Source organism: Leptonychotes weddellii, chromosome 4 (assembly GCF_054177405.1).
Source record: "Leptonychotes weddellii isolate Sample4059 chromosome 4, ASM5417740v2, whole genome shotgun sequence".
NCBI lineage: Eukaryota > Metazoa > Chordata > Mammalia > Carnivora > Phocidae > Leptonychotes > Leptonychotes weddellii.
The window spans coordinates 25228611-25242597 of NC_138372.1; the positions used below are offsets into that span (position 1 = coordinate 25228611).

Here is a 13987-nt window from a genome sequence, read left to right on the forward strand (position 1 = left end):
GAGGTGGATTTGAAACCACAGTGAACAGTTATTTAATGGGGCAAAAAAGCAACACGGGACCCTTGAAAGAAGACTGAAAAAGATTTAGGCAATAGGAGAGCTTAGGAAATTCTGAAGCCAAGTAAGGCTCAAAAAGGAAGGAGAGGTCAGTGCCAGATGCTGCGGAGAAATAAGAATCGAAAATTATCCTTTGAATTTTGACACAAAAAGTATTTTAAGTGACGTGGTGAGGACAGAAGCAGATTGACAGAGTTCAGGGGTGAGCTCTGGATGAAAAAATGCAGGCAGGTGCTTCCCAGGTCCCGCAGATAGAACTCTGTAGCCGCACTTAAGTTGAGACTGTGACATCTTCCAGGGTAGACAGGGTCTCTTTCGTTTGTGGTCCCAGCGCCCAGCAATCGGCCTGGAAGAGGGTGGCGTCAGTGAGTTCAGTGACTAGGGACGGAGAAAGGCTTCGCGGAGGCAGTCGCTTTGCAGCCGAGGCTTGAAGGATGAGGGTGATTGGGAGGAGAGGTGGGAGGCAGGGCCCCTGGGTGATGGGGCGCTCGGAGTGTGTGAGGGGGGTCTGGGAATGAGGTGGGGTTCCTGTAATGTGCGTGTGGCTGTGCAAAGGGGGAAGGCTGTATGTAGGTTTGGAGAGACCTGTTTGGGGAAAAGACACACGGCCAAAGGCTGCTGCGGGGGGGGTGGGGGCAGACACCCCCCCCCTCCCCGCCCCACCCCACTTACGCCGCTGCGCCGTTCCGCGGCGCCTCTACCGGAGCCCTCCCGCCGGGCTGCATGGCGACGGGTGACCGCCAGGGGCCGCTGCCTCGGGTCCCCGGTGCTCCCGCCCCTCTCCATTGGCCTTTGTTGCCGTCGGAGCGCCCCGCTTGACTCGTTCCCGTCCGCCCCCTGGGCCTGGCGGTCGCGCCTGCGCACTGGCAGCTGGCCGGGCGCTAGCAGGGGGAGCTGCTGCAGGCTCCGCGGCGGCGGCGGCAACGGAGGCTGCGGGGGCAGCGGCGCGAGCGGCCGGGCTTGGGGGGGGGTGCCGAGCCCGGCCCGGAAGCCCGAGCAGCTAGAGTGCGGGGTACCTAGGCCCCTCACTCTGGACTCCACAGTCTCCGGGCCGCCTGACCTCCGCACGGGTATATGGGATGGAAGCGGGACCCTCGGGAGCAGGTAAGGGCCCCCGGGAGTGGGGGACGGTGCGTGCTCCAAGGACCGGGGGACTCCCGCGTGAAGAACAGGATTTCCGAGTGAGGAAAGGTTTCCTCAGTGAGGAGAGGGGTTCTTATGGGATGGGGGGCCCAGTTTAAAGGGGGCTGTATGCAGTTCCGGGGGAAACCTTGTGAAGGAAGCCCTAAGAAGGGGGCTGTTTATGAAAGGAGACTGTATGCACTCCTGGAGGTGGGAAGTAATCTGGGAGAAGGGCCTGAACGCACGTAAGGACTCCCGGAGATCCCGGGAGGCCTAGGGAGAGGCCCGGCAGGTGGCAGGGGGCGGGCTCCAGGTGTCCAGGAGAGGAGGGGGTCGACACAGATGGGCCCAGTGCTGCTGCTTGCCGGGGGGCGGGGGTAGGCTAATGTCTCTTGGGAGAAGGCGCCAGAGCTGGGCTGTGAGCTCCGCCCCAGCCGGGCCTGACGCGGGGGCGAGGGTCAGGGGGCGGTGGGTGGGGATCCAGTCCTGGGATTCCCCCCCGTGAGTCTGGGGAGCTGGAGCGGAGGCGCCCGAGCATGCGCGGAGGTGGCAGCTGGAAGTGGCAGCCCGAAGTGGTGGGGGCGTGGCTGCCCGAATCCCCCCACCCCGCCCGATTTGGCTTGGAAAAAGGAGCCCGCTGATGGGGCGCATTCTCTCTTAAGGTTAAGTTGGCAGAGTGCAAATAGAAATGGGCCCCCTTCCCCATCTTTGGGGCTCTTACACTTGATCCTGGAAACCCTCAGTCACAATTTGCCAAGAAGGGGTTGAGAGAAACTGCCAAAATGCCGCCTTATGTCCCTGGGATGAGTAAAGACTGGGACCAAGGCAATGTCCTCCCCCTGAAGAGAGGAGTTAGAAAAGGTGTTGGTTACTGAGGGAGCAAGGCCAGGACCAGGTTTACCTGGAAGGGGTTGTCTGCCTGGTTTCCTCATTTCTGGTCCAATACTTTGTAGAGATGGGATATTTTAACCCAAAGATAATGATTTTTCCATTGAAATGTCTCCTCAGGTGACAGCCTAGTCTCTTTCTATTCTTTAGTATTTTTTGTGGGTCTATCCCCCACTAGGTATCTTTTCTTTTTCTTCTGTCTGCTCCCCAGAAACTGTCAGGGCCATGTTATTAGACCCAAGGTTGCCAAGTTAGCCTTTTGTCACAAGTAAGTTGTTTAGGGAAGGGGGAGCTTATAGCTTTCACGCTGATGAATCCCAGGTGATAGCCTTAACTTCTTATTCACAGGCAATCAGAGAGAGGCTGGGAAAGATGAGAACAGAGGAGAGACTGGGGTAGGGCTACCTCAAGATCAGAGTCTCCAGGATGGGCTGTGGGATGGTGGCACCTCCTGTGTCCTAGGTCTCTTACCCTTTGATCAGAGGAGCATTCTGGACCTGGGAATCCTTTAGGTCTTGTCTCACTACCTCCTTCCATTTGCTCTAGGGGTGGAAATAGGATTTCTTTTTTTTTTTTTTTAAGATTTTTATTTATTTATTTGACAGAGACAGAGAGAGACAGACACAGCGAGAGAGGGAACACAAGCAGGGGGAGTGGGAGAGGGAGAAGCAGCCTTCCTTCCCGCTGAGCAGGGAGTCCGATGCAGGGCTCCATCCCAGGACCCTGGGATCATGACCTGAGCTGAAGGCAGACGCTTGACGACTGAGCCACCTAGGCGCCCGGAAATAGGATTTCTGTTCAGGACATGAATTCCATTTCATTTGGGACATGAATTTCATTGCCGGTAGAAGAATCATTCTTTTTATGCCAGATCTTACCCCACCCCCCCAAGGAGATAGTTCCTACCAATTTACTCAGCTCATCCTTTTAGTGATCTATAAGTACTTAGTGACTACTTTTCCCCCAAACAAAAACGACTTTGTAAAGGCTGTGTAGGTCTTCATGAAGAGCACAGGGAGCAACTGACTTCAGAAAACCATTTCTCTTTCCCTTAGGATTCTTTCTCCATTCTAGGAACTCTCCTGGTTTTCTAGGCTGGAGACTATTTGAGCAACCTGTGTTCTAGATAGAGTAGGAGTAGGTCACAGAGGTCCAGATGGATTGCTAGGAGCCGGCACCCATATTAGACTGCTAATGATTTCATTCTGATGAATTCCTAATGGACTGGAGGGATGAATAAACTGACTTTTTTGCTTGTTACAAGAGATAAGCTTCTAGGGAAGGGACTAGAGCCTGGTATCTGGAGTTGGCTGTAGCCTAATGGGACAGGCTTTGCCTCGTCAAAAGGTGTAATTGGAATTCAGTCTGGAAGCTGTGAATGGAGGGACCCTATAACTGCCTCCTTCCTAGGCCCAGACTATTCTCTTGGAAGTTGGAGGACACAGTACACAAAATTAAAGGTACTGGTGGTGGCTTCACTGGGCTATGTCCTGATGTGCTTTCTGTGCTCAGGTGTGTTCTAAGCACATATACTGGATTGGGAACTCCAGGAGGGTAGAGGTAATATCTAATTTATCTGTGGAAACAGTGAATGTCTAGGCCCTGACACAAAGTACACATTTAGTAATTGAATTGAATCACATTCCAGTGTAAACATAAATGGTTAAGCATATATATGGATATTTAGTAATTTTTGTATACTCACGTGTGGACACTTTTTTTTTTTTAAGAGAGGTTGGCTTCTTAGTCTCTCCTTACTGGACAGCTAACCCAGCCTTGAGTTTGTGTTTTGAATAGGCAGTCTGGCTCCCAAGGAGGTATGTGGGCCTCAAAACTGCAGGGAAGGAATCCCTGAGCCAGGCCTTTCAGCTCTGTTACTTTTCCTTCTCAGGGCTGGTTGGGGATGGGGGAGGGGGAGTGTCCTTTTCATGGCCCCTCCCTCCTTGCTTTTGTCTGCAAGGAAGGGCCCCGCCCCTTTCCCCCAAGGCCCAAGCTTTGTCCTCAGTGCTGGGGCCCTCATCTGCATCACAAAGTGGCCGTCTGTCCCTGTCTGGGTTTGAAGGGAAGTGTCTCCCTTTCTCAGACTAAAAGCTGGGGGCAGGGTGGAGTAACGAGGTGGGGGAACTTTGTACAGCTCTAAGGCTTGCAGGGGGATGGGTTGTGAGAGAGGTTCTCCCTTTTGCCTTCCCTAGTTTGGGGATGAAGGGGAAGGTGGGGGTTCCCCTGTTTTCCCAAAGCCTCCTTGGAGTGGAGGGTGCCTAAGGCTGAATTTGATGTGTGGTCCTATTTCTGGGGAAGGGAAGCCTTTGAGGTTAGAGTGTTTGTCCCATCCCCCATCATTTCTACCCACCCCCGAGCTCTAGGGGATGTCTTTTTCCCAAGAATTCAAACGATTATTCAGCCTGGAAGGCTAAGGAGGTGAATGGAATGTAAAAACTTGGGGAGGGGAAGGGTATCTCTTATATCCACCAGGTTGTTTATCTTGTGCAGGGTTTATAACTGTGTTTGAGCAGTTTGCAGGTGTTTGTGTGCTGTGTATGCATGTGTGTTCTTTGTGATGTATCTGTGGATCTTTTTGTTCATTCATTTAATATCTGTATGTTGAACACCTCCTATATGCTAGGAGGCAAGATACAGTCCCTGCTCTTGAAGAACTCACCATCTAGGGCAGTGAGGGGTATGTATATAAAGGTAAACTATCTAGGTCTAAGTGTGTGTTTGGGTGTGTATGACAGGAATGTGTCTCCCTATGTGTTTGCATCTATCTGTTGCTTGTGTGCAATTTCTGTCCAGCTCTTTCTGGGGTAGGTACCCAGGTGCTAGTAGTTAGGCTTTCACTTCCCCATGTAGCTGAGTCCTTGAAGGCCTTTTCCGCCCAGGCTGAGCCTCCATTTCTGTCTGCGTTTCCCTGTCTGCAGAGTGGGGCTGGGCTTGACAGGTGGTTAGAAGGAGATGTAGCAGCTTAGCTCTGGGAAGCATGCCCCTCCCGTGAATGGTTCTGACCTCTTCCTGACCCCCCAGCTGAGGATATGCCCCATCCCCCAGCCTGGCGGACTGTGAAAGCAGAGCTACTGATGGGAGGTTCTGGGCTGGTTTATCCCTCTCTCCTCCCACCTGGGCTGGTCCTCTACTGGCAAGGACAATAGTAGCTATGGACAAAGGCTTCTCTTAGTGTCCCTTTTTCCTCCCTTTCCCCTCAAGCTAGAAAATAAAACTAGGGGCAGCAAGCTAGCTGGTGGCAAGAGAGGAGAAAGTAGTAGAAGCTGGCTCTGCCCTAGCCTTTTCCCAGGGGCCTGCTCTATCTTGAAATTGATCCCTTCTTTTACTATCTGTGCTTTCTGTGTGGAAGGAAATGTGGCTGTGCAGAGTACCTTATTCTCCTTCTCAGAGCCAGTATCTCATTCTTCTCCAGCATGCTAATGGCTGCCTCTCCTTCCCAAGTCCTCTACTCTAGCCTATTCATGGCTCATTCTCCTGTCTTCTTCCTGTCTTCATTCCCTAGCTTTTTCTTCTTCTGAACTTTTTCTTGTCTCCCCAATTGCAGCCTTGCTTCTTGCTCAAGCTCCCAATTCTAACCTATATGTTGCCCAGTCCTTAACTCCAGCCTTCCCTCCTTCCTCGATCAAGCCTCTTTCTGCTGTGATTTCCAGTTGTGGTGTCTTTGTCAGCTCCCTGTTTCAGCCTCTCTCCTTTCTTTTGTCTCCAAACTTTACTTTTTAAGCCTTTTCTACTTTTCTGTCTCTCCAACCTCAGCCATTCAGTTGCCTTAATCCTTTCTAAAACATTTTCTCTCTCACATCCCCCTAGCCTGACCTTTGGATCTTCCTCCTGCCTACATTGTATAGGAGCATTAAGATGTTGCTATTTCATGTTCAGGATGGTGATGAGTGAAGTGAGCATCTGGCTGGCAGAGAAGAGAAGCATACTTGGTCTGCTAGATACCTGGTGGAGGCAGGTGTCTTAATCTAGTACAAGAAAGAAAGTTTTATTATTGGGAGCCAGATTTAGTTCCTCTACTTAACATGTAATAGAAATGTATTAAGTATTCACTTGATGAATTGAAGAGAGACAAGAAGGATAATTTTCCTAACTGGAGAGAGGTTTGAAAAAAATGAATGTGGGTTGTCTGAGCCAGTGGAACCCCTCATTTGGGTTGGGTAGGCAGGAAAGAGCCTTCCCCTATACTCTGCTGTTCCTGTTCTGGGAGGCCTTGTGCCTTCTCTGATCAGAATGATAAGGAGATTGCTAGACTCTGCCCTCACCAGCCTCTTTATCTTGTAGCTGCGGGCGCCTACCTGCCCCCCCTGCAGCAGGTGTTCCAGGCACCTCGCCGGCCTGGCATTGGCACTGTGGGGAAACCAATCAAGCTCCTGGCCAATTACTTTGAGGTGGACATCCCTAAGATTGACGTCTACCACTACGAGGTGGATATCAAGCCGGATAAGTGTCCTCGCAGAGTCAACCGGTAAGTGATGGACATCTAAGCTACGATGTCCAGGAGTCTTTACTTTCCTGAGTCTCAGAATCTTCAAAGAGTATCCAGAGAAAACTGGTAGAGGGTGGTATCACCAGATTCAAGGAAGTTTTTGAGGAGGAGATTCCAGGTAAGGTAAACACTGAAAAATATCATTGAATTTGGCTACTAGGAGAGAATTGGTGCCTTTTGCAAAGCAGTTTCAGCAGAGTAGTTGGGCTAGTAATCTAACTACAGTGAGTTGAGGAATAAGTAGAAGGTAAAGTGGTAGGGATAGTGAGATCAGTTAGCCTTTTCTAAATAGCTTGACAGTGAAGCATGAGGAGAGAGAGAATATGTTGGTTAGAGAGGATTTATAGGGGTCAAGTACAATGCATTGCACATTGCAATATTTGTTAAAATGAATGAATGGAAAGTTTTTAAGAATGAGACATGGATATGCTTATAAACAGGAGAAGAAGCTAGTTAAAGGTACAGGACAGAAAGAAGAGGAATGCGTTCCCACTCATTGCTAAGGCAGGAAGACATTACAGGACACATAGTTGGAGGAATTAGCCTTAGAGGAAACAATATTTCTTTCTTTTTGTTTTTTTAAAGATTTTATTTTTAAGTAATCTCTATACCCAACATGGACCTCAGACTCACAACCCCAAGAACAAGAGTCACATTCTCTTGCGACTAAGCCATCTGGGTGCCCCGAAGCAATATTTCTTTTCAAAATTAATTTATTTCATTATTACTTGAAAACTACATATGCACAAAATAAAAATAAATAAATAAAATATTACAAAAAGAGCAGCAGTGAAAAATATCTCCTGTTACCCTGGTCTCCAGTCCCCTAGTCCCTTTCCCTAGAGGCATTCATTGTTACCATTCTTGAGTATGTTTCCATATATTTTTGTTTGCATATGCAAGCATATGTGTATATAAAACATTTTTAAAACGCACAAAATAGGGGCGCTGGGGTGGCTCAATTGGTTAAGTGTCTGCCTTCGGCTCATGTCATGATCTCAGGGTCCTGGGATTGAGCCCCGCATTGGGCTCCTTGCTCAGTGGGGAGCCTGCTTCTCCGTCTCCTTCTGCCGCTCCCCCTGCTTGTGTTCTCTCACTCTCTCTCTCTAAATAAATAAATAAAATCTTTAAAAAAAAAAACAACTCACAAAATATAGAATTCTATATGCCTTGTTCTGTACCTTTTTTCCACTGAACAGTATATATCAGATCATGCATATCTGCCTCAGTCTTTTGCATTGCTCGATAGATATGCCATTGAATGGATGTATTATAACTTATTTAATAAATCTATTGAGGAACACTTAGCTTTAACCTAACCTTTTGCTACAAAAAGTGAAACTGTTGAATATTATTAAATGTAGATACATTTTTGCACTCAAATATGAGTGTATCTATAGGATAAATTCCTAGGAGTAGAATTGCTGACATAATACATTGAAAAATTTGGAGATATTACCAGTTGTTTTTTTTTTTTTTAAGGTAAGTTGTACCAATTTATACTCCCATCATCAGAGTATCAGTGCCTCTTCCCCTGTCTGTACCAGTCCAGTGTATTGGATTTTTTGACCTTTGGAATTCTGATAAGTAGAAAATTATATCTTGGGCTAATTTTACTTACTTATTTTTTAATTTTTTTAAAGTAAGCTCTGTGCCCAGCGTGGGGCTTGAACTCACAACCCTGAGATCAAGAGTTGCTTGCTGTACCAATTGAGCCAGCCAGGTGCCCCAATCTTGGTTTAATTTTAAATTCTGTTTCTCTATTGAGTGAAGTTGAACAAATTTTCATTTATTTATTTATTTATTTTAAAGATTTTATTTATTTGACAGAGAAATAGAGAGCACAATTAGGCAGAGCAGCAGGCAGAGAGAGAAGGAGAAGCAGGCTCTCTGCTGAGCAGGGAGCCCGATGCGGGGCTCCATCCCAGGACCCTGGGATCATGACCTGAGCCAAAGGCAGATGCTTAACCGACTGAGCTACCCAGGCGCCCCAAATTTTCATATATTTAAAAATTAAATATGAAAGGGACATTTCAAGTGTGAGGGGAAAAGAAAAGAGGTGTACATATATAAATATGTTTATTCGTATGTCTGGGAACTTGAAGGTGGCCTTGCCTATCTTGTGCTCTCTTTTTAGAGTCATTAGAGTTGATTTTTGATTGGAGGTAGGAATGGGTTCTGCAGTTAGAGGGTAGAGGAGAAAGTTTGACACAGTCTATGAGGGATGGAACTGATCAGGGATATGGAAAAGATTGCTTGGTAGGACTAAAGCCTAGTTGGGATTGAAACCATGTGTTTACAGTTATTTACAATGTATAATTTGAGTTTTTTAAATCCAGTAGTATTCAAGAGCTTTGAAAGTGAAGAAATCAGATAGTTGGATGGAATGGTATTTTGAAGGATAAATGGACATTCTGGGATCTTAGTGGCAGAGGAGAGGAAGTGAAATCAAGAAAGAGATGATAACGGAGTGATAATGGGGTGGTGGGACTAAGGGCTTCAGAGAGATGGAAGAGATGGGGTTCTTCTTCCACAGTTTACTCCTATTCCAATTCATATCTTTTCCTCATCTACCTTCTTTATGTCTCAGCTTGGGGATTGGAGCAGCCTGGATTTTGTTCCTGATTCTAGATAGACCCTGGGAATGAGTGCTTTTCCTCTCTGTGCTGTCCCCCCTCCCCCCACCCCCGCTCAGAAGGCACATGTACCTACTCTTTCAGATCCTTTAGAGCCTTGGTGATCTGAGAACCAGAAGCATCACTTGATAGCTTGTTAGAACTGTAGAATTTCAGGCTTTGCTCTAGACCTGAATTAGAATCTGCATTTTAATAAAATATCCAGGTGATTCATATGAATGTTGACGTTTGAGAAGCACTACCATAGAGTAGATGAGATTAGAGTAGCTGCTAGGAGGGGATGGACATTACCTGAACATCGAATTGCTTCCAAAAGCTTGAAGTAGTAGTCTCTCAGCTCCTATAGGCTGCTCCTATCCCCCACAGGGAAGTGGTGGAATACATGGTCCAGCATTTCAAGCCTCAGATCTTTGGTGATCGCAAGCCCGTGTATGATGGAAAGAAGAACATTTACACTGTCACAGCACTGCCCATTGGCAATGAACGGGTAAGCTGGGAGTCAGGCTAGACCTGTGTCAGGTGTCTGGGGTGGTACAGAACTCATATAAGCCTATTTGGAGTCTGGCAGTCCAGAAATTCCTTTCATCTTTTATGATGAGCAAGTGTGTTTTAGGGTGAGGGATGGGTAGATGCTGATGTTTATTTAGCCTAGTGTATGTCCCTGTCCCAAACAGACTGAGATAAGACTTAAAACAGACCTAAAGGACTTCTGCTAAGTTGAGAAGGATAGAAGTACTGAGCTAAGGTACCTAGAGACTAAATGTCTGGATTTCATCTGAAATCTTCTTTGTGAGCCCCTGTCAGTTTAAGGAGCAGGTGCTTGGCAAATCTGTGTGGTGCGGGACAGCTGGGACAGGGCAAGGAATGTTGGACTGTGGGAAGGCATTGGCAATCTTTCACTCCTTTCCTCTGAAGGTTGACTTTGAGGTGACAATCCCTGGGGAAGGGAAGGATCGAATCTTCAAGGTCTCCATCAAGTGGCTGGCTATTGTTAGCTGGCGCATGCTGCATGAGGCCCTGGTCAGTGGCCAGATCCCTGTTCCCTTGGAGTCCGTGCAAGCCCTGGATGTGGCCATGAGGCACCTGGCATCCATGAGGTACTGGGTTTAGTTAGTATCTGGGCAACTAGTGGTGGCAGAATTGCTATGCAGGGAGGTGGGGAATGAGCACATACTAAGGTCCCACAGTATGCCTTTCAAATAAAGCATTCATTGAAGCCCTACCATATGCCAAGCAGTGTGCATATACATTTAGGTGGTTTAAAGCCTTGGCCCTGGCCCTTATAGATATCTTTGGACCTTCACCCCATCTGTCCCTGCAGGACAGAGAAAAGATAGACTTGCACAAGGTCAGTCATACAACTAGTAAAGGATCAGAGCTGGAATTAAAGCCCTGGTGTCCTGCCTTCCAGGCCAGGGCTCCTCCGTGCCCAGGATGCCTCACAGGGTGGGGGCCTGTGCCCGAGGGACCAGTTCTCTGCCTGTCCCTGCCAGGTACACCCCCGTGGGCCGCTCCTTCTTCTCACCGCCTGAGGGCTACTACCACCCGCTGGGGGGTGGGCGCGAGGTCTGGTTCGGCTTTCACCAGTCTGTGCGCCCTGCCATGTGGAAGATGATGCTCAACATTGATGGTGAGTGGGGAGAGCTATGGAGCCAGGGGCACCCTGAGTCCAGTGACCACACTCCCAGCCTCATCCCTCCCAGCTCTGCAACCATACTCCTAGTCTAATCCCTATAGCCCTGGGACCCCTCTCCCATCCCAATACCCTATAAGGAAGAGGGTGTGAAGAGCAGTGCCTCCATTTATTCTGGAAGACCAAACCTGAGCTGAGCTATACCTGCCCTGTCCCCACAGTCTCAGCCACTGCCTTCTACAAGGCACAGCCGGTGATTGAGTTCATGTGTGAGGTGCTGGACATCAGGAACATAGATGAGCAGCCCAAGTCCCTCACAGACTCTCAGCGTGTGCGTTTCACCAAGGAGATCAAAGGTGAGGACCCAACCAAGTGGGGAAGGGAAACAGCACCATTTTGTCTTTAGTCCTACTTGGGATATGTCCAGGGGAGAGGCCAAGCCTGGGCGCATGAGCAGCCTTTTCCAACCCTGACAAGCAGTGTGTGTATCCCAGGCCTAAAGGTGGAAGTGACCCACTGTGGACAGATGAAGAGGAAATACCGTGTGTGTAATGTTACCCGCCGCCCTGCCAGCCATCAGACGTGAGTTGACAGGCTGCTAAGCCATACCTTGATAGAAGAGGGCTGATATTTCAACATACTTCTTTCACTCCCCTCTCTCTCCCCAAGTCCTACCAGCCCTGAGGATGAGCCCTGTTTTCAAAAATAAGCTGTGGGAGTTTGGTATCCCTCCTCCAGACTTTCCAGATCCTTAATACTCTCCTTAATGTTTTTACCTTCTTGGTCTCCACCTTTCCTCCTTGGGCCTTTACTGTAGAACAGGAGTCTTCTCCGGACTGCTGTCTCAGTTCTGTAAATGTTAGGATCTCTCACAACTTATTCTTCCTCCTGAAAAAGAAAGCAGGGCTCCTGGGCTAGACCTTGGGGAAACTGTCATTGATTCCATCTATTTTCTTGACCTCAGACTACTGGACTATGAGTACCTGCTGTGTGTTGGACTTTATGCTCAGCCTTAGAAATGCATATGTCAGATATGGTCTTGAATGTTGTGGAACTTGCCTCTCAAATCTTTTGTCTTCACTCTGGGAGCTGTGTATTGCCTGCTTTCCCATGAGTGGCAGTGCTCAAAGAGGCTGGATAGGGATGAAGCCAAGTCTGGGGCTTCCCATGGTTGTAAGCCTAAAGAGTTGGGATTAAATGCTGGGCTCTGACACTTCTTTCCCTTTCCCCAAACAGGTTTCCCTTGCAGCTGGAGAGTGGACAGACTGTGGAGTGCACAGTGGCACAGTATTTCAAGCAGAAATATAACCTTCAGCTCAAGTATCCCCATCTGCCCTGCCTGCAAGTTGGCCAGGAACAAAAGCATACCTACCTGCCCTTAGAGGTGAGGCTGCCAAGTAATGGCTGGGTTGGAGAACAAACATTGTACCTGCACACTGATATGAGAGGTCTGTTCTTCCATTCGTAGTCTCTCGTTCTCATTTTGAAGTTTGGAAAATTGACGTTCTGAGAGGTATGAGGTCATTCTGTGAATTGTAGGCCTCATTCTTACCTGCTAATTTCTTTCGTTATTCCCCATCCTGCTCTCATGTTCTTTTAGGACTGCCAGGCAAAGGTGAAAGCTGTATTTATGTTTAATAAATAAGTAGTTTGTTCGTGACAGATTTCAGATATCCACATTCATTTTAATTTTTATTTCTCTTACCCTGTCTTAACTTTTAATTTTTTTTACCTGCAGCTGGGGATCCTAAATGACCTAGAGATACAAGTATACTTATTTTCCAGAAAATGGGAGATACCTGTTAGCTATAATGTGAATCCTATTCATGTTATCAATGTGATGATCAATGTGTTCCTTTTGAAAAGGTTTTAGGCCCAAGATTTATCATAGTTTTATGCTTTAGCAGACCTTTAAAATCCTGCAGTTAAAGAACAGAAATGCTGTTTAAGTCATAGAATATAAATGCAGAACCATTGGGGTATATTTGATTTGGTATACACTAGCCAAAATGTCTAATGAGAGACTACTGCTGACTTCTTCATTGTTTAGTCCAGTACTATTCCAGGTGTGGTCAGTAAGAGCAACAAGTATTACTTGAGTGGGACTTGTTTGAAATGCGGCATCTCAGGTTCCACCTAGAACTATTGAATCAAAATCGTCTTTTAACAGAATCCAAAGAGGATTCATATGAACATTACAGTTGGAGAAGCACTAACCTAGACTAACATCTTGCTCTGTTTCCACAGCAGGAGTCAGATAGCTGGGACCAAAGCTCAAGCCTTCCGTGAGCTTCTGGGATTTCAGAACTAACCAGGGGGAATTAGGCTGAGGGGAGATAAGATCCCAATACCTAAGAACTCTGATTTTGGTTAATAGCTGTTGATGCATGGAAAGTGGGATGAAGACAGTATGTTCTCTTGAAGTGTAAAAAGGAGTCTTCAGGGACAATCCCAGCTAAGTAGATAGGCTTTAGTTAATATCTACTGCAAGCTAAGATTTTTAGCAAATTAACATTACTTCTGTTCAAGCATTAGTTTCCAAGGGGAATAATTTACATAATGACATATTTTTATTCTTATTATCATTTGTTTATTTAACAAATATTAATTGAGCTCATGCTGTGTGTCATATGCTCTTTTAGGTGCTGGAAATGCAGAGATTAACAAGACAGAGAAGGTCCCTGCTGTCGTGGAGCTTACATTCTAGAAGGGGGAGATAGACAATAAATAAATAAGATAGTTTCAGATAGTTGTAAGTGGTATAAGAATAATAAAACAGATTAAGGGGACAGAAGTAAGGGAGGAGGGGTTTGAAGAGCCACTTTAGTTATTATGGTCAGGGAGGGTCTCTTTTAGGAGACATTTGAGTCCTAAATTATGATAGAAACAACCTTTAATAACTTGAGGGAAGATCCTTCCAGGCAGGAAGTAAATAGTAAGTACAAAGTCTCTAAAGCAGCAAGGAGCTTGGATTTCTTAAGAGATAAGAAGGCCATAGTGGCTGGTGTGTAGTGTATGAGGGGAAAAGCAATAGGGGATGATTTCAGAGAGAAGTGCAGGGTCTAATCATGTAGGCTATTATAGCCAGGTGGGACTTTTTTTTGTTTTGTTTTGCTTTTTAGAATAACTTTATCAAGATATAATTCACATACCATAAAATTTACC

At 47.0% G+C, this 13987-nt stretch overlaps 1 protein-coding gene across 1 annotated transcript in view; it reads left to right on the plus strand.

The window, feature by feature from the left end:
• Positions 1 to 917: 917 nt before the first annotated feature.
• AGO1 (argonaute RISC component 1) overlaps positions 918 to 13987 on the plus strand; it is a 63141-nt gene continuing 50071 nt past the window's right edge. The window contains exons 1-8 of the mRNA XM_081818091.1: positions 918 to 1161; positions 6349 to 6532; positions 9556 to 9676; positions 10105 to 10286; positions 10683 to 10819; positions 11044 to 11178; positions 11317 to 11404; positions 12059 to 12206. Coding sequence (XP_081674217.1) covers positions 1137 to 1161; positions 6349 to 6532; positions 9556 to 9676; positions 10105 to 10286; positions 10683 to 10819; positions 11044 to 11178; positions 11317 to 11404; positions 12059 to 12206 — 1020 coding nt within the window. The 5' untranslated portion in view covers positions 918 to 1136. The remainder of the gene's footprint in view (positions 1162 to 6348; positions 6533 to 9555; positions 9677 to 10104; positions 10287 to 10682; positions 10820 to 11043; positions 11179 to 11316; positions 11405 to 12058; positions 12207 to 13987) is intronic.